A 19,854-nucleotide genomic window follows, 5' to 3' on the forward strand; every position below is an offset into this window, starting at 1 on the left:
ACAGCTCAGGACATCATAATCTACATGTTATTTTCTCTTATTGGCTAAACGCCTGAACAGCCTCAGGCAATTCCCCAATCTGACAATGCTTATGTATGAAACCATACCCTTTGAAGTGTACAGCTCCACCATGCCTTAGACAATTTGTGTTAATAAAAAGCAAGGGGTCCGGAGACAAAGAGAACTTAGTTTCTTTAGCTAGGCTCCTCTGACCCCCAACGCCTTTCAAAATCATCTTTTGTCTCTGGATACTTATTTAAGTTATACACAGCCTTTCTCCAGATTGCTGAACTTTTCTTAATGCCAAAACAAGAACCTCAGCAGTGCATGTCCAGCACCGGGGAAACTTTTTTCTACCAGAGACCATTTGGATATTTACAACATCATACGGGCAGATGATACAAAATTAAAAATTAGCCTGCAATATTTGGAAGAGCATTTAATTAACTTACCCCTAATGCCTTGGCAGCACCAGATCAAATGATTTAGCAGGCCTTTGACAGTCTGCAGGTCAGACATTTCACACCCCTAATTTATACCATCAAATACTATGCAGCTGTATAAAAAAGAAGTATCTCTTATCCTTTAAGACAACATGGAGGAATCTAGTGAGTCTTATGCTAAGTGAAATAAGTCACTCAGAGAAAGACAAGTATCACATATATGTGAAATCTAATGAACAACATAAAATGACTAATAAAATATATACAGAGACATGGAAATATGGAACAGACAGAATCCTCAGAGAGAAGGGAGGGGGGTGAGGGAAGAGAGCAACCAAAGAACTTATAGGCAATATTTGCATAACCCATAGACACAGACAATAGTGGGCTGAAGGCCTGAGAGGGAACCGAAGTGGGGAGGAGAAGAGGTCAATGGGAATGAAGGGAACATCTGTAACACTTTCAAAAATGAAGATAAATTTTAAAATAAATAAAGAAAGAAATGTTTCATGCACTTAAAAGATCTTATCATTTTATTTGTCAATTATAGCTTAAGCTGAAAAACTAAAATAAAATTTAAAATGGCAATAAATACATATGTATCAACAATTGAATTTTTTTTTAAAAGAAAATTAAGGAACAAGCAGAGCAGAAAAAAACTCATAGATATAAAGAATATTTTGATGGTTTCCACATGTGAGAAGGATTGAGGGGTTTACTAAAAAAATGGTGAAGGGGTTAGGAAGTACAATTGGTAGTAACAGAATAGTTATGGGAATGTGAAGTACAGCGGAGGGATTATAGTTAATAATATTCTAACAACTATGCATGTATTTTATTAGATAGATCTGAGATTCATTGGGATAATTACTTGTAAGTTATATAAGGTCTATTCACTAGGCGTATTCCTAACAATATATAATATTGTATGTCTATTGTAATTGAAAAATTTAAAAAATATTTGTAAAAATAATAAAAATAAAAAATTGAAAATAAAATGTACCCTAATGTATATAAAGAGCTTGGTGGCATCACAACCAAATGAGCAACCAATCACCATGACGTGCATGGAACAACTCTCAGTACCCTCTCTCCGCCAGCCCCCCCTATGGTGAGTGGCAGTGGCAGGCTGCTACACCAGGTGGCCATGAGCTTAGCAGAGCAATCATTCAGGTTGCAGGAAGTTTCCCAAAGGAGTCGTGGGGCAGGGGAGTGTCACAGAGCAGTTGCAGGGTCAGGAGCCTCACGGAGGAATGGTGGGGTGGGGAGAGTTTCCCAGAGCACACTGCAGCATGCTTCGCGAGACAGCAGCAAGCTTCACAGAGCAGTCAAGGGGCTGCAAGCATCGTGGAGCATTCTGGGGTGGGGAGCTTCACATAGCATTGCAGGGTGGCAGAGACAATGAGACAATGTGATGGAGGCCAGGCTAGGCCTAGGGACCCTAACCACACAAAATTTCATGTACTCTGCGCTTCTAGTATATCAATATTTATATTAAGTCATTAATTATAAATAGGAACTCATTCTCAAACATGACATATGTTCACCTTTCCAATAAGTCCATTTGTTTTATATATTTACTAGAGGCCTGGTACACAAAATGTGTGCACATAGCGGGGAGAGGGGGGGGAGGGGGCTCCCTTCAGCCCAGCCTGGACTCTCTCCAATGCTCGGGAGATATCCAACTGCTGGGACCGCTAGCACCTAACTGCTCACCTGCCTGTCTGCCTGATTGCCCCTAACTGACCCCTGCCAGCCTGATCAACTCTAATTGCCCCTGCCTCCCAGCTTGGTCACTCTTTACTTTCCCATTCGCTGGCCTGGTCACACCTTAGTACCCCCCCCCCCATGGTGGCCTGGTCACCCAATAGTACCCCCCTGCCAACCTGGTTGCCCCCAACTGCCCTCTCCTTCCAGCCTGGTCACCCCAATTGCTGCCCACTGGCCCAGTCACCCCCAACTGCCCCCTCACTGGCCCGGTGACCCTCAACTGCCCCGTGCTGGCCCAGTTGCCTTCCTCTGCCAGCCTGGTTTCCCCTCACTGCCGCCCCTTCACTGGCCTGGTTACCCCATGCAGCTTGCTTGGTGAGTCATTGTTCAGTTGTTACTGTGAAGGTGTTGTGACCAATTTGCATATTGCCCTTTTATTAGTATAGATCAGGGGTCCTCAAACTTTTTAAAGTGGGGGCCAGATCACGGTCCCTCAGAGAGCTGGAGGGCCGGACTATATGAACTACTAATTCCTACTGTAACACCTCAGCTGCGCTCACTGCCCAAAGAACCTGGAGGGCCGGATCAGACTCCTCTGTGGGCCGCATGTGGCCCGCGGGCCGGAGTTTGAAGACCCTTGGAAATATTCACTGATATTGATGTAATTTAACAACAGTATCTTTAAAACATATGTATTATTCATCTAGGTTCAAAAGGGGTCAGTCTATGACCAACCATCATGTTTTCATACAGTCACACACTGCCTTGCAATTTCTCTTTCCTTAAATATGTTTTTATTGATATTTAGAGATAGAGAAAGGGAAAAGGAGAGAGACATAGAAGTAACAATGAGACAAATATTGCTCTGCTGTCTCATGCACACCCCTAACTGAAGATTGAACACACAAAGCAGACATTGAACCAGTTGTTCTCTTGGTGTATGGGATGGCACTCAACCAACTCAGCCACATGATCCAGGTTTCCTTTTTTTTTTTTTTAATAAATCTTTATTGCTCAGATTATTACAGTTGTTTCTCCTTTTTCCCCCATAGCTTTCTACCACCCAGTTCCCTCCCCACCCTCAACCCTTACCTTCCTCTCCCCTCATTGTCCTCATTCATAGGTGTACAATTTTAATCCAGTCTCTTCCTGCACCTCCCATAACCTTTTCCCCAGGATAATTATCAATCCACTCCCTTTCTTTGCCCCTGATTCTATTATATTCTCTAGTTTCATCTGTTCCTCAGATTTTTAATTCACTTGATTTTTAGATTCACCTGTTGATATATATGTATTTGATAATCATAATTTTTATCTTTTTTTTTTTCTTCTTCTTCTTCCTATTCTTAAATAATACTTTTCAGCATTTCATATAATACTGGTTTGGTGGTGATGAACTCCTTTAGCTTTTTCTTATCTGTGAAGCTCTTTATCTGCCCTTCAATTCTGAAAGATAACTTTGCTGGATACAGTAATCTTGGTTGTAGGTTCTCGTTATTCATCACTTTGAATATTTCTTGCCACTCTCTTCTGGCCTGCATAGTTTCTGTTGAGAAATCAGCTGACAATAGTATGTGTGCTCCTTTATAGGTAACTACCTGCTTTGCTCTTGCTGCTTTTAATATTCTCTCTTTGTCTGTTGCTCTTGGAATTTTAATTGTGATGTGTCTTGTTGTGGTCCTCTTTGGATTCCTTTTGTTTGGGGTTCTGTGTGCTTCCTGTAATTGTAAGTCTATTTCTTTCACCAGGTGGGGGAAGTTTTCTTTCACCATTTCTTCCAATAGGTTTTCAGTATCTTGCTCTCTCTCATCTTCTGGGACCCCCATAATTCTGATGTTGGTTCGCTTGAAGTTGTCCCAGAGGTTTCTTACACTATCTTCAACTTTCTGGATTCTCTTCTCCTCTTGCTTCTGCAGGGAAGTGTCCTCTGGCTCTTTGTGTTACAAATATTGACTTGATTCTTGAGATCTTCCGGTCTGTTTTTAGAACTCTGTATAATATTTTTTTATTTCAGTCATTGTATTCTTTATTTCTAGTTGATCCCTCTTCATATCCTCAAAGATCTCATTTATTTTATCAGTCTCTTCTAGGAAATTCTTGAAAAATATTGTGACCATGGTTTTGAACTCTATATACAGTCTGTTTTTCTCCTCCTTCTCTTTTGTTTGAGATCTATTTCCTTGTCTTGGCATTTTTGCTGCTTCCCAAATTTGGTAGAATCACTTTGTGTGTTTAGTGTCCTAGATGGCCCAGTGGGTCAGCCTCCCCAGTTACCTGAGGTAGACACTCTTGGTGCTTCCCTTTGTGGACTGCATGTACAGCCTTGTTGTAGTTAAGTCTTAATTGTTGTAGGTATCACTGGGAGGAATTGACCTTCAGGCCCATTGGATGTGAGTATCAACTGTGTCTACTCTGGGATACCTTCTGTATTGGAGACAATCTTATAGGATCAGATTTGCAAAACTGCAAATGCCTCTGTGCTCAGCTTGGATGGGGCGGAGTCTCAGGGCTGAGCTGACAGCCTTGGCTTGCAGTCAGCCCTGCCCTTGTGCACAAGCTTCAGACATCTGCCTTCTGCGGCTCCCCTGAGTTTCCATTTGTCTGTCTCAGATTCTCCGTGCAAGAGAGTGGGTGCCCCAGGTGCTCTCCAGGAATTGGGTTGCGTCTCTGTAGTAGTCTGGAGCTTCTGACACCTTCCGATATGGAGAGGCCACAGCAACCTCCTCGGTCAGACCTCTCTGCTTACACTCACTCATGCATGACTGTAGACTCTGCCCACTTTGGCTCCTTTCTCCTCCAGTATCCCAGTCTCTGAGTCTCCAGATGCCTGAACTCCACCCTTTGAACCTGAATCCACAGAGTTTCAGCCAGGGTTGGGAAAATCTGTCTCTTGAATGTGTCTCTTATGAGAGTAGTTGAAATCTAGTGTCGTCTCACACCAACCACTAGATATACTAGTTTCTGGATCTCCAGTGGAGAGCAGTTAAGCTATTGTCTAGGCCACCCAGCAGGAGCTACCGCAAGAACTACAGTTTTCTCCTGTTTGCTTGAGACTTTGCAGTTTTGTTGTTGGAGCTACAGTTTATTTCTTTAAGCTGCCATAATACAGGCCATTTATATGCAAAAGCAGCTGTGCCATGCCTAGGCTGGTCTGTAGAATGTGCAGGCTGGGCCTCAGGATGGGGCAGGATCTCAGGATGCCACTACACTGGGGCATAGCTAACAGCAATGGCTGCAATCAGCCTTCTCTGCCTTTCCCTGTGTCCAAGACACTGCGTTTCCAAGTCCCCACATCCCTGTAATCGAGCCCAGTAAACAATGATTGCTGTTCTCACCTTTGCAAGAGAGTCACCCTCACTTTCAGACCAGATGGCCAATAGACAAGCTTCTCCCCATAGGCGTCTGGGTCCCCCATATGACCCCAGAAACTGGATTTCAAAGTGATCAGGAGCTTGTTTCCCTTCGGGTTGAAAAAAAACCTCACACCCAGTTGCCCTCCAGCAGGCCGAATTGCGTGCCTCTGTACTTAGGATCCTCAGCTTTTCAGCACTGGCACTCCTATCTCTTCCAGCCACCCTTCCCATGGTTTTGGGTGATTTATTTCCTATATATTAGTATTAATTTTAAAGTTGTTGTGTGAGGCGGCAGAGCAGTGGTTTACCTATACTACCATCTTGGTTTCTCCTTGCTTTAAGATTTCTTAAGGGCAAATGCAATCAATATTCTGAGTCATGTCTTCAGTCCAACACTAATCCATACTAACTCTTATGTTTCTCTTTATCCTCCACATTGGCCTTCCCATAACTGCCAACCCTGTCTCTACTCTTCTTTTTATTTTCTCTTCCAGTGTACACCCATGGTCTGAGCCTGCCAGAACACCAAGCTCAGAGGGAACAGTGATGCTTCCGACCTGTCCTATTTTGCTCTCACCACAATCTGTGTAGGATGATTCCATAATGGCTGAGAGTAAGGCCCTGGTGTGTGTGAGGAACATTCTGCTGCTACGGTGGCTTGCGGTGATTCTGTTCTCATATGGATGGTTCCAGGTAGCATACTCCCAACGTTATGGTCCCCCAGAAGTGGTGATTCCCTTGAAGGTAACAGGCACTGGATTTGGCATGAAGAATAAAGATTGGCTCGCTTACAGAATGCATTTTGGGGGCCAAATCAGGTCATACACATGAAGGTCAACAAGCATTTTCTATCCAGAAACTTGCGAGTGCATACCCACACAGACCAAGGCGCTCTCCTTGAGGACCAGCCATTTGTCCAGAATGACTGCTACTATAAGGGTTATGTGGAGGTAGTCCCAGAATCCCTGGTTGCTATCAGTACCTGTTTGTGAGGTTTTCAGGGAATATTACAGGCAAATGACATTGTTTATGAAATAGAGCCCAAGGCACTTTCTACCACATTTGAGCATTTCATACATAAAGTGGACAGGGAGGAGACACAATGGCCACCTATGAGATGTGGAGTAAGAGATGAAGGAATTGCAGGGCAACTGAAATTTCAAGACAGTGCTAATTTCACTTTGATGCAGAGTTATTATGAAGGCTGGTGGACGCACAGGCAGATTCTTGAACTGGCCGTGGTGGTGGACCACACTTGCTATCTTCATCACCAAAGTAATGTCACAGCTGTACAGTATAAAGTACTACTTGTGCTCAATGCAGTATATTAGTTTCTGAGTCCACTAGATGTTGATGTGGTTTTAATGGGAATTGAGGTCTGGACTGCTAACTACCCACTTTCAATAGAAAAAATAGAGAAGCTGCTGCCAGATTTTTGCAATTGGAAGAAAACCAGCTTGAGTAACCGCATTCCCCATGATATTGTACATCTTTTGGTAAAGCGTTCCTTCGGTATTAGTCTTGGCTTAGCCTATATAAAAAGTGTATGTAGAAACACTTTAAATTCATGACCAATGATCTGTATGATTTTGCATAGATCATGTCACATGAGATGGGTCATAATTTGGGAATGTATCATGATGAAACAACTTGTACATGTGGACATAAAAACTACATGATGGCTCCAGCAAAAGTAAGTGCAACTAGACTCAGCAACTGCAGCTATGCTAACTTCATGGACTGGATGGGCTTCGTGGCAAGGCGAAATTGTATGTATATATCATCAGATAGAGGGAACATCTTCACACCTGCACAGTGTGGGAATAGTGTGGTTGAAGAAGGAGAAGAGTGTGACTGTGGCGCTTTACAATTGTGTATGAAAGATCCGTGCTGTGAGTCCAACTGCACTCTCAGGCCTGGGGCTGCTTGTGCTTTTGGGCTTTGTTGCAAAGACTGCCAGATCCTGCCAACAGGTGAAGTTTGTAGACAAGAGGAAAATGACTGTGATCTCCCAGAGTGGTGCAATGGGACCTCCCACGATTGTCCAGAGGATGTGTACATGCAGAACGGGGTGTCATGCAAGGGTGGTGGCTACTGCTATGAAAAGCGATGCAATAACCGTGAAGAGCAGTGCAGGAACATTTTTGGCAAAGAGGCCAAGAATGCAGATCAGAGTTGTTACACAGAAATGAATACCCGAGGTGACCGTTTTGGGAACTGTGGTTTAGTGAACACTAAATACGTAAAATGTAGCATCTCAGATATCTTGTGTGGGAAGATTCAGTGTGAAAATGTGATAGAACTTCCCCATCTGATAAATCATTCTACTGTGCATTGGGCTCACATCAATGACTTCACCTGCTGGGGTACCGACTACCACTTTGGGATGACCATACCTGACATTGGTGATGTGAAAGATGGGACAGAGTGTGGGGCAGAACATGTCTGCACCGAGAGGAAGTGTGTCCATTGGTCGCTTCTGTTAAATTTTTGTTCACCTGAGACCTGCAATATGAGAGGAGTCTGCAACAACAGACAGCACTGCCATTGCAACTATGATTGGGATCCTCCCTTCTGCCTGGAAGAAGGTAGTGGAGGTAGTAATGATAGTGGGCCACCCCCTCAGGAAAAAAAATTGATATTAGGCAAAAGAACCATTACCTGCAACTGCTTTGGTTGATTCCTTTATTTCTTTTATTATACTTCTTAGTTTTGGGTTTTGTCTTATGGAGAACAGATAAGTGTAAGGAGTAGAATGTGTCATCTTCAGGTGAGTAAGAAGAGCAAAATGTCAAGATTTTACCTAAGGAAAAAACAGCAAGACATCCCAATTCCACCTAAGGAAGAACAATAAAATGTTCTACTGCATTTTAGAAAGAAAAGCAACAATTTACAGTTTCAAAAAAGAAACCAAATTGTATCCAGTCTCCCATGTACTAAGTTTTATACTCCTGGCTGTAGAAATGTTACAGAATATGTCACAGACCATTGACCTAATTGCTGTGAATCATAATTATTTCAGATGATAAAACACTGGCCATTAAACTTTATTAAAATATCCTAATTGCTAGAATACTGCAATTTTGCATTATTTTGAGTAGTGTTAGTGTTCAATTGTTCATGGAATTAGTCCCTTTGTGTTTCCTGAGCAAAGGTACAGCCAATGTGTAATGTGTATTTGTCTTTGCAATTGTGTCACAATTCTTACCATCCTTGCCACTTGTACTCTGCTTTGTCACACAGGAAATGCAAACATACAAATTAAATGTTTTCTTTGCCAGTCCTCTCATTATTAGTTTCTGCAATAGTTGGTAAAATGGAGAAATGTTTGATTATTATTCATGCCAGCCTTGCCTCATTAGCTGCTCTAATCTTTACAAAGATAGTAACTTTCAGGCTGCCATTATGAGTACATACAATAAGGGGAGGGCAAAAGTAGGTTTATAGTTTTCAGCCCACAAGAGTTTATTTTTTATCATGTATAAATTATTAGAGACCCAGGGCATCAATTTGTGCACAGATGGGGTCCCTAGGTCTGGCTGGTGATGAGAGCCATCATACCCAGTCCCTGTGGAGGGGATAGGGGCCAGGTAGCCAGGGGGCAGGAGGGACTAAGGGAGGTTAGCGGCTGGTCGGGGGAAGGAGACAATCGGGGCCAGTGTCCAATGACAAGGGACCAAGGGAGGTTCTGCTGGCCCAAATCAGGGCCATCTGGGCCAACTGGCTGGAGAGATCATGGGAGGTTGGGTGGTCAGAGGAGGTTGGCAGTGGGAACCCACTAACCACCTAGTCATCTGGGGGGAAGGGCCATGGGAGGCTGGCCACCCAAAGGAGGTTTCTGTAGGAGCGCACTGACCACCAGTGGGCAGCTCCTGCATTACATGTCTGCCCCCTAGTGATCAGTGCACCTCTTAGTGACTGGTCGACCAGTAGTTCAGTTGTTAGGTCATTTGGTTGTAATAGTCGCTTAGGATTTTATCCTATACTAATGGCCTGGTGTGTGAAATTTGTGCATAGGGGAAAAGGGTGGTTCCCTCAGCCCAGCCTGCACCCTCTACAATTGGTCCTAAATTGGCAATGGGACTTCCCTCTCACAATCTGGGACCACTGGCTTCCTAACCACTCACCTCCTGCCTACCTGATTACCCCTAACTGCCTCTGCCTGCCTGCCTGATCACCCCTAACTCCCTTCCCCTGCTGGACTGATCTCACCACCTAGTGCTCTCCCCTGCCAGCCTGATCTCACCCTCAACTGCCCTTCCCTGCTGGGCTGGTTACTCCCAAGTATCCTCCCTGATGGCCTGGTTGCCCAACAACTGTGTCCTCCCTCTCCTGCGAGACTGATCTCACCCCCAATGGCTCTCCCCTGTTGGCCTGATCTCACCCTGAACTGCCCTCCCATGTTGGCCTGATCATGCCTCCAACTGTCCTATCCTGATGGCCTGATCTTGACCCCAAATGCCCTCCCTGCTGGTCTGATCACCCTAACTGTCTCTGCCTGGGCTCCCACAATCATGACTTTATCTAGAAGGAAGTCAGACATTTGGAAGATTACTAGTTGACCCAGTCTAATTAGCATATTACCCTTTTAGTAGTATAGATAGATTATATAGGATAGAATTACTTAAATGGAAGTGGGGGGAGTCCTTTTCAGTAGGAGGATATGCTCTTGGCAGACAAAAATACATAATCCTTATATCTGTACTGATAGCAAGCCATATGCACTGTACTGCCAAACTAGTCATTAAAAAATTAACCACTTTCTTACACCTTATACCAACAGCTGTTGCCCTTAAAACCCTTCCTCATCTCCCAACTTAGGTTCTGCCTTTGCAGTTCACTCGGATTTGGTTCTGATTGCTCAATTTCTATGCAAGTCAGAATCAAATGCTCTGCCTCCTAGACAGCCATTAGCTCCTCCAGTTTATCCAGATTTTATTATGATTGGTCTGTTTCTAGGCCAGTCAGCATCTCCAGGCCTATCTCTGGGCGTAATCAAATAGTGGGGCTGATCAGCAGCCCCCTCAGAGCCCTGCAAGGAAATGACACACAGCTGTTGGAGACACCCAGAAAGAGAGAGAGAGGCATGGGCTGATCAACAGCTGCCATGGAGGCTGGGAATTAGACCCTGCCTCTCTCTCCACACTTCTCTCTGGGCATGATCAGAAGACTCTTAAGCCTTCAGTGCTTGGTCACTGAGTCTGCAAAGGCAAGAGTCAGTTGCTGTGGTGACCCAGCACTGACTGCAGGACTGACTTCCTGTGTTTGGTCAAGCCTTCAGTCATTACAGACTCTGGGTTTTTATATATTAAGATAATAGACAGCTAATGTGCAAATAGTCATCACACCCTCACACTTTCACATGTGCCCTTGCACCCTAGCACCAGATCTGCTCATACACTCAACACTGTAGACAGAGGAATGTTGACCAGCCAGGCACAAATGAGCTTGTGAGAGAGGAATGGGGAATAGCCAAGCTGTGGCCCAGGAGAGAAGCATGCTGCCTATTCCATGGTCCCAGCAACCAGCAGCTGTGCCTGCAGCCTGAGAGAGGGACAAGGTGCCTGCCCCATGGTCCTGAGTGCTTGTGGCTGTGGCCCAGGCAAAGCCACCCTCTAATGGTCCCCTGAGCTGCAGCTGGTCTGGGAAAAGCTGGCCTGGTTCCTGGGTGAGGGGGCCTGTTCAGAGGGAGGAAATTCTGATATCGGGTTCCTGCTTACAGCCAGGGGGAAAAATCCTTGGTGCTCAAGGCACAAGCAGTTAGTGGCGATTAGGCCAGCAAGGCAGCAGTTAGGTGCAATCAGGCCGGGAGGCAAAGGGAATAGGGATGATCAGGAAGGCAGACAGGAAAGTGGTTAGGAGACAGTGGTCCTGGATTGCTAGAAGCAGTCAGTCATTCCCTGAGAGGTCCCGGATTGGAGAGGGTACAAGCTAGGCTTAGGAACCAATGTACATAAATTTCATGCACCATGCCTCTAGTTTATATAGACTAGAGGCCTGATGCCTGAAATCCATACAATGGACTTGCCCTTCACAACCCGGGATTCCTCAGCCAGCCCTACCAGCCCCAGGCCAGCCTTGGCAGCCCCAGATGTACCAGCCAGCCCCAGCAGCCCCTAGCAGCCCTGGCTGGACCTCACAGCTCTTTGCAGCCTGGCCAGCCACCAGAGCCCCTAGCAGGTCGAGCTGGCCATCACAGCTCATTGCAGCCCTGGCCAGCCCTCAGAGCTCTTGTAGTTAGACATCCCATGAGGGAACCCAGATTGGAGAGGATGAAGCCAGGTTGAGGGACACTTCCCCCTCCGCCCCATGCACAAATTTCATGCACTGGGTCTCTAGTCCTAAATAAAAAAGAGCTAATACGTTAATTAGACTGAACAGTAGAACAACTGTCCAGACGACCTTTCAGATGCTCGTCCTGATGACCTTCCTGATGAAGCTCGGGTTGTGAACGCTGGCAGGTCCCTCACAATCCAAGACTGCTGGCTTGTAGCTGCTCAGTTGCCTGCCTGACTGCCCCTAACTGCCCCCGCCCCCCCGGACAGCTTGATCAACTCTAATTGTCTCTGCCTGCCAGCTTGGTCACTCCTAACTTGCCCATTCGCTGGCCTAGTCACACCTTAGTGCCCCACATGCTGCCTACTCACACCTTAGTGTCCCACATGCTGGCCTGGTCACCCAATAGTGCCCCCCTGCCAGCCTCATTGCCCCAACTGTCCTCTATTTCCAGCCTGCTAACCCCAATTGCTGCCCACAGGCCCGGTCACCCCCAACTGCCCCCTCACTGGCCCAGTGACCCTCATTGGCCCTGTTCTGGCCCAGTTGCCCCCACACCAGCCTGATCACCCCAAACTCTGCATCTTCACTGGCCTGGTCACCCCTCACTATCCCCCGCTGCCAGCCTGGTTTCCCCTCACTGCCACCCCTGCCGGTCTGGTTGCGCCATGCATCTTGCTTGGTGAGTCATTGTTCAGTTGTTACTGTGAGAGTGTTGTGACCTATTTGCATATTGCCCTTTTATTAGTACAGATTATAAAAATACTCACTCCGCCGAGACCGGTTTGGCTCAATGGATAGAGCGTCGGCTTGGGGACTGAAGGGACTCTGGTTCGATTCCGGTCAAGGGCTTGTACCTTGGTTGCGGGCATATCTCCAGTAGGGGGTGTGCAAGAGGCAGCTGATCCATGACTCTCTCTCATCGATGTTTCTAGCTTTCTATCTCTCTCCTTTCCTCTCTGTACAAAATCAATAAAATATATTTAAAATAAAATATTAACTCATATAGATGTAGCTAAACAACAGTATCTTTAAAACCTATGTATTATTCATCTAGGTTCAAAAGAGGTCAATCTATGACCAAACATCATGTTTTCATACAGGCACACACAGCCTTGCAATTTCTCTTTCTTTAAAAATGTTTTTATTGATATTTAGAGATAGAGGAAGGGAAAAGGACAGAGACATAGAACTAACAATGAGACAAATATTGCTCTGCTATCTCATGCACACCCTTAACTGAAGATTGAACCCACAACCCAGACATTGAACCAATTGTTCTCTAAGTGTATGGGATGGCACTCAACCAACTCAGCCACATGATCCAGGTTGCCTTAAGATTTCTTAAGGGCAAATGCAATCAATATTCTGAGTCATGTCTTCAGTCCAACACTAATCCATATTAACTCTTATGTTTCTCTTTCTCCTCCACATTGGCCTTCCCATAACTGCCAACCCTGTCTCTACTCTTCTTTTTATTTTCTCTTCCAGTGTGCACCCATGGTCTGAGCCTGCCAGAACACCCAGCTCAGAGGGAACAGTGATGCTTCCTACCTGTCCTCTTTTGCTCTCACCAGAGTCTGTGTAGGGTGGCTCCATAATGGCTGTGAGTAAGGCCCTGGTGTGTGTGAGCAACATTCTGCTGCTACTGTGGCTTGGAGTGATTCTGTTCTCATATGGATGGTTCCAGGTTGCGTACTCCCAACGTTATGGTCCCCCAGAAGTGGTGATTCCCTTGAAGGTAACAGGCACTGGATTTGGCATGAAGAATAAAGATTGGATCTCTTACAGAATGCATTTTGGGGGCCAAAATCAGGTCATACACATGAAGGTCAACAAGCATTTTCTATCCAGACACTTGCAAGTGTTTACCTACACAGACCGAGGCGCTCTCCTTGAGGACCAGCCATTTGTCCAGAATGACTGCTACTATCACGGTTATGTGGAGGGAGACCCAAAATCCCTGGTTGCTATCAGTACCTGCTTGGGAGGTTTTCAGGGAATATTACAGGCAAATGACATTGTTTATGAAATAGAGCCCAAAGCACTTTCTACCACATTTGAGCATTTCATATATAAAGTGGACAGGGAGAAGACACAGTGGCCACCTATGAGATGTGCAGTAACAGATGAAGAAATTGCACGACAACTGAAGTTTCAAGAGACTGTTAATTTCACTTTGATGCAGAGTGAGTATGAAGGCTGGTGGACCCACAGGCGGATTCTTGAACTGGCAGTGGTGGTGGACCACATTCGCTATCTTCATCACCAAAGTAATGTCACAGCTGTGCAGTATGAAGTACTACTTGTGCTCAATGCAGTTCATCAGTTATTAAGTCCACTAGATGTTGATGTGGTTTTAATGGGAATTGAGATCTGGACTGCAAATAACCCATTTCCAATAGATAATTTAGAGACTCTCCTGGAGGAATTTTGCAAATGGACGAAAACCAGCTTCAATAACCGCATTCCAAATGATGTTGTCCATCTTTTTGTAAAGCATCACTATGGTGTTGATTTTGGCTTAGCCTATATAAAAGGCGTATGTAGAAGTGGAAATTGTGGAGTTGATAGTTTCATGACCAATGATCTGAATGATTTGGCATCCATCGTGTCACATGAGCTGGGTCATAATTTGGGAATGGATCATGATGCAGAAACTTGTACATGTGGACAACAAACCTGCCTAATGGCTGCAGATAAAGCAGTTGGAACTACATTCAGCAACTGCAGCTATGCTGACTTCATGAACATGATGGGCTACCTGGCAGGGCGAAATTGTATGTACAGGTCATCAGATAAAGGGAACATCTTCACACCTGCACAGTGTGGGAATAGTGTGGTTGAAGAAGGAGAAGAATGTGACTGTGGCGCTTTACAATTGTGTATGAAAGATCCGTGCTGTGAGTCCAACTGCACTCTCAGGCCTGGGGCTGCTTGTGCTTTTGGGCTTTGTTGCAAAGACTGCCAGATCCTGCCAACTGGTGAAGTTTGTAGACAAGAGGAAAATGACTGTGATCTCCCAGAGTGGTGCAATGGGACCTCCCACCATTGTCCAGAGGATGTGTACTTGCAGAACGGGGTATCATGCAAGGACGGTGGCTACTGCTATGAAAAAAGATGCAATAACCGTGAAGAGCAGTGCAGGAACATTTTTGGCAAAGAGGCCAAGAATGCAGATCAGAGCTGCTACACAGAAATGAACATCCTAGGTGACCGTTTTGGGAACTGTGGTGTAAGAAAAGCTAAATACGTAAGATGTAGCATCTCAGATACCTTGTGTGGGAGGATTCAGTGTGAAAATGTGATAGAACTTCCCCATCTGATAAATCATTCTACTGTGCATTGGGCTCGCATCAATGACTTCACCTGCTGGGGTACCGACTACCACTTTGGGATGACCATACCTGACATTGGTGATGTGAAAGATGGGACAGAGTGTGGGGCAGAACATGTCTGCATCGAGAGGAAGTGTGTCAATAGGTCGCTTCTGTTAAATTTTTGTTCACCTGAGACCTGCAATATGAGAGGAGTCTGCAACAACAGACAGCACTGCCATTGCAACTATGAGTGGGATCCTCCCTTCTGCCTAGAAAAAGGCAGTGGAGGTAGTAATGATAGTGGGCCACCCCCTCAGAAAAAAAAAAATGATATTAGGCAAAAGAACCATTACCTGCAACTACTCTGGATGATTCCTTTATTTCTTTTATTATGCTTCTTAATTTTGGGTTTTGTCTTATGGAGGAGAACAGATAAGAGTAAAGAGAAGAATGTGTCATCTTCAGATGAGCACAAAGAGCAAAATATCAAGACTTTACCTAACGAAAAACAGCAGGACATCCCAATTCCATCTAAGGAAGAACAATGAAATGTTCTACTGCATTTTAAAAAGAAAAGTTACAATTTACAGTTTCAAAAAAGAAACCAAATTGTATCCAGTCTCCCATGTACTAAGTTTTATTCTCCGGGCTGTAGAAATGTTACAGAATATTTCACAGACCATTGACCTAATTGCTGTGAATCATAATTATTTCAGATGATAAAACACTGGCCATTAAACAATTATTAAAATATCCTAATTCCTAGAATACTGCTATTTTGCATTATTTTGAGTAGTGTTAGTGTTCAATTGTTCATGGAATTAGTCCCTTTGTGTTTCCTGAGCAAAGGTACAGCCAATGGGTAATGTGTATTTGTCTTTGCAATTGTGTCACAATTCTTACCATCCTTGCCACTTGTACTCTGCTTTGTCACACAGGAAATGCAAACATACAAATTAAATGTCTTCTTTGCCAGTCCTCTCATTTTTAGTTTCTGCAATAGTTGGTAACCTGGAGAAATGTTTGATTATTATTCATGCCAGCCTTGCCTCATTAGCTGCTCTAAACATTACAAAGATAGTAACTTTCAGCCTGTCCTTTATGTGTACATACAATACAGGGCAGGGCAAAAGTAGGTTTATAATTTTCAGCAAGAAGAGTTTATTTTTTATCATGTGTAAATTATTAGAGACCCAGGGCATTAATTGGTGCACAGATGGGGTCTCTAGGCCTGGCTGTTGATGAGAGCCATCATACCCAGTCCCTGTGGAGGGGATAGGGGCCAGCTAGCCAGGGGGCAGGAGGGACTAGGGGAGGTTAGCAGCTGGTGGGGGGAAGGAGACAATCGGGGCCAGTGGCTAAGGACAACGGACCGAGGGAGGTTCTGCTGGCCTCAATTAGGACCATCAGGGCCAGCTAGGGGAGAGACCATGGGAGGTTGGGTGGTCATAGGAGGTAAGCAGTGGGAGCACATTGACCACCTGGTCATCTGGGGGGAAGGGCCATGGGAGGCTGGCCATCCACTGGAGGTTGAATTTAGGAGCTCACTGACCACCAGTGGGCAGCTCCTGCATTACATGTCTGCCCCCTAGTGATCAGTGCACCTCTTAGTGACTGGTCGACCAGTAGTTCAGTTGTTAGGTCATTTGGTTGTAATAGTCGCTTAGGATTTTATCCTATACTAATGGCCTGGTGTGTGAAATTTGTGCATAGGGGAAAAGGGTGGCTCCCTCAGCCCAGCCTGCACCCTCTACAATTGGGCCTAAATTGGCAATGGGACTTCCCTCTCACAATCTGGGACCACTGGCTTCCTAACCACTCACCTCCTGCCTACCTGATTACCCCTAACTGCCTCTGCCTGCCTGCCTGATCACCCCTAACTCCCTTCCCCTGCTGGACTGATCTCACCACCAACTGCTCTCCCCTGCCAGCCTGATCTCACCCTCAACTGCCCTCCCCTGCTGGCCTGGTTACTCCCAAGTATCCTCCCTGATGGCCTGGTTGCCCACCAACTGTGTCCCCCTTCTCCTGTGAGACTGATCTCACCCCCAATGGCTCTCCCCTGTTGGCCTGATCTCACCCTGAACTGCCCTCCCATGTTGGCCTGATCATGCCTCCAACTGTCCTATCCTGATGGCCTGATCTTGACCCCAAATGCCCTCCCTGCTGGTCTGATCACCCTAACTGTCTCTGCCTGGGCTCCCACAACCATGATTTTATCTAGAAGGATGTCAGACATCTGGAAGATTACCAGTTGACCCAGTCTAATTAGCATATTACCCTTTTAGTAGTATAGATAGATTATATAGGATAGAATTACTTAAATGGAAGTGAGGGGAGTCTTTTTCAGCAGGAGGATATGCTCTTGGCAGACAAAAATACATAATCCTTATATCTGTACTGATAGCCAGCCATATGCACTATACTGCCAAACTAGTCATTAAAAAATTAACCACTTTCTTACACCTTATACCAAACAGCTGTTGCCCTTAAAACCCTTCCTCATCTCCCAACTTAGGTTCTGCCTTTGCAGTTCACTCGAATTTGGTTCTGATTGCTCAATTGCTATGCAAGTCAGAATCAAAAGCTCTGCCTCCTAGGCAGCCATTGGCTCCTCCAGTTTATCTAGTTTTATTATAATTGGTCTGTTTCTATGCCAGTCAGCATCTCCAGGCCTATCTCTGGGCGTAATCAAATAGTTGGGCTGATCAGCAGCCCCCTCAGAGCCCTGCGAGGAAATGACACACAGCTGTTGGAGATACCCAGAAAGAGAGAGAGAGGCATGGGCTGATCAACAGCTGCCATGGAGGCTGGGAATTAGACCATGCCTCTCTCTCCACACTTCTCTCTGGGCATGATCAGAAGCCCCCTCAGCCTTCAGTGCTTGGTCACTGAGCCTGCAAAGGCAAGAGTCAGTTGCTGTGGTGACCCAGCACTGACTGCAGGACTGACTTCCTGTGTTTGGTCAAGCCTTCAGTCATTACAGACCCTGGGTTTTTATATAATAAGATAATAAAGAGCTAATGTGCAAATAGTCATCACACCCTCACACTTTCACATGTGCCCTTGCACTCTAGCACCAGAACTGCTCATACACTCAACACTGTTGACAGAGGAATGTTGACCAGCCAGGCACAAATGAGCTTGTGAGAGAGGAATGGGGAATAGCCAAGCTGTGGCCCAGAAGAGAAGCATGCTACCTACCCCGTAGTCTCAACCACCAGCAACTGTGCCTGCAGCCTGAGAGAGGGGCAAGCTGCCTGCCTCACGGTCCTGAGTCCTCGTGGTTGTGGCCGAGGCAATGCCACCCTCTAATGGTCCCCTGAGCTGCAGCTGGTCTGGGCAAAGCTGGCCTGGTTCCTGGGTGAGGGGGCCTGTTCAGAGGGAGGAAATTCTGATCTTGAGTTCCTGCTTACAGCCAGGGGGAAAAATCCTTGGTGCTCAAGGCACAGGTAGTTAGGGGTGATTACGCCATAAAGGCAGCAGTTAGGTGCAATCAGGCAGGGAGGCAAAGGGAATAGGAATGATCAGGAAGGCAGACAGGAAAGTGGTTAGGAGACAGTGGTCCTGGATTGCTAGAAGCAGTCAGTCATTCCCTGAGAGGTCCTGGATTAAAGAGGGTGCTAGCTGGACTGAGGACCCAATGTACATAAATTTCATGCACCATGCCTCTAGTTTATAGAGACTAGAGGCCTGATGCCTGAAATCCATACAATGGCCTTGCCCCTCACAGCCCAGGATTCCTCAGCCAGCCCTACCAGCCCCAGGCCAGCCTTGGCAGCCCCAAATGATCCAGCCAGCCCCAGCAGCCCCTAGCAGCCCTGGTTGGAACTCACAGGTCCTTGCAGCCTGGCCAGCCACCAGAGCCCCTAGCAGGTCGAGCTGGCCATCACAGCTCATTGCAGCCCTGGCCAGCCCTCACAGCCCTCGTAATTAGACATCCCATGAGGGAACCAAGATTGGAAAGGATGTAGCCAGGTTGAGAGATACTTCCCCCTCCGCCCCATGCACAAATTTCATGCACTGGGTCTCTAGTCCTATATAAAAAAAGAGCTAATATGTTAATTAGACTGAACAGTAGAACAACTGTCCAGACGACCTTTCAGATGCTCGTCCTGATGACCTTCCTGATGAAGCTCGGGTTGTGAGCGCTGGCAGGTCCCCTCACAATCCAAGACTGCTGTCTTGTAGCTGCTCAGCAGCCTGCCTGCCGGCCTGATTGCCCCTAACTGCCCGCCCCCCTGACAGCCTGATCAACTCTAATTGCCTCTGCCTGCCAGCTTGGTCACTGCTAACTTTCCCGTTCACTGTCCTAGTCACACCTTAGTGCCCCACATGCTGGCCTGGTCACACCTTAGTGTCCCACATGCTGGCCTGGTCACCCAATAGTGCCCCCATGCAAGCCTCATTGCCCCAACTGTCCTCTATTTCCAGCCTGGTAACCTCAATTGCTGCCCACTGGCCCGGTCACCCCAACTGCCCCCTCACTGGCACGGTGACCCTCAATGGCCCCGTCCTAGCCCAGTTGCCCCCACACCAGCCTGATCACCACAAACTGTGCCCCTTCACTGGCCTGGTCACCCCACACTATCCCCTGCTGCATGCCTGGTTTTCCCTCACTGCCACCCCTGGCAGCCTGGTTGCTCCATGCATCTTGATTGGTGAGTCATTATTCAGTTGTTACTGTGAGGGTGTTGTAACCAATTTGCATATTGCCCTTTTATTAGTATAGATTGTAAAAATATTCACTCA

General features: G+C 46.1%; 2 protein-coding genes across 2 annotated transcripts in view; both read left to right on the forward strand.

Annotated features, from left to right (window-relative positions):
- The window catches only part of LOC311623313 (uncharacterized protein), a gene marked incomplete at both ends in the record, with an annotated part of 35,145 nt that extends 26,959 nt beyond the window's left edge, over nt 1-8,186 (forward strand). The window contains 7 exon segments of the mRNA XM_084885322.1: nt 6,001-6,094; nt 6,098-6,317; nt 6,320-6,495; nt 6,499-6,834; nt 6,838-7,056; nt 7,059-7,100; nt 7,104-8,186. Coding sequence (XP_084741448.1) covers nt 6,001-6,094; nt 6,098-6,317; nt 6,320-6,495; nt 6,499-6,834; nt 6,838-7,056; nt 7,059-7,100; nt 7,104-8,186 — 2,170 coding nt within the window.
- A 5,139-nt stretch (nt 8,187-13,325) lies between these two features.
- On the forward strand, nt 13,326-15,650 carry LOC311623314 (disintegrin and metalloproteinase domain-containing protein 20-like; the record flags this gene model as incomplete). Its single annotated transcript, XM_084885323.1, is given in 2 exon segments — nt 13,326-13,367; nt 13,371-15,650. Coding segments are annotated over 2 exon segments (2,322 nt in total).
- Nucleotides 15,651-19,854: the final 4,204 nt, after the last annotated feature.

Source organism: Pipistrellus hanaki (genome assembly GCF_964339955.1).
Source record: "Pipistrellus hanaki genome assembly, chromosome: 5".
Classification (NCBI taxonomy): Eukaryota; Metazoa; Chordata; class Mammalia; order Chiroptera; family Vespertilionidae; genus Pipistrellus; species Pipistrellus hanaki.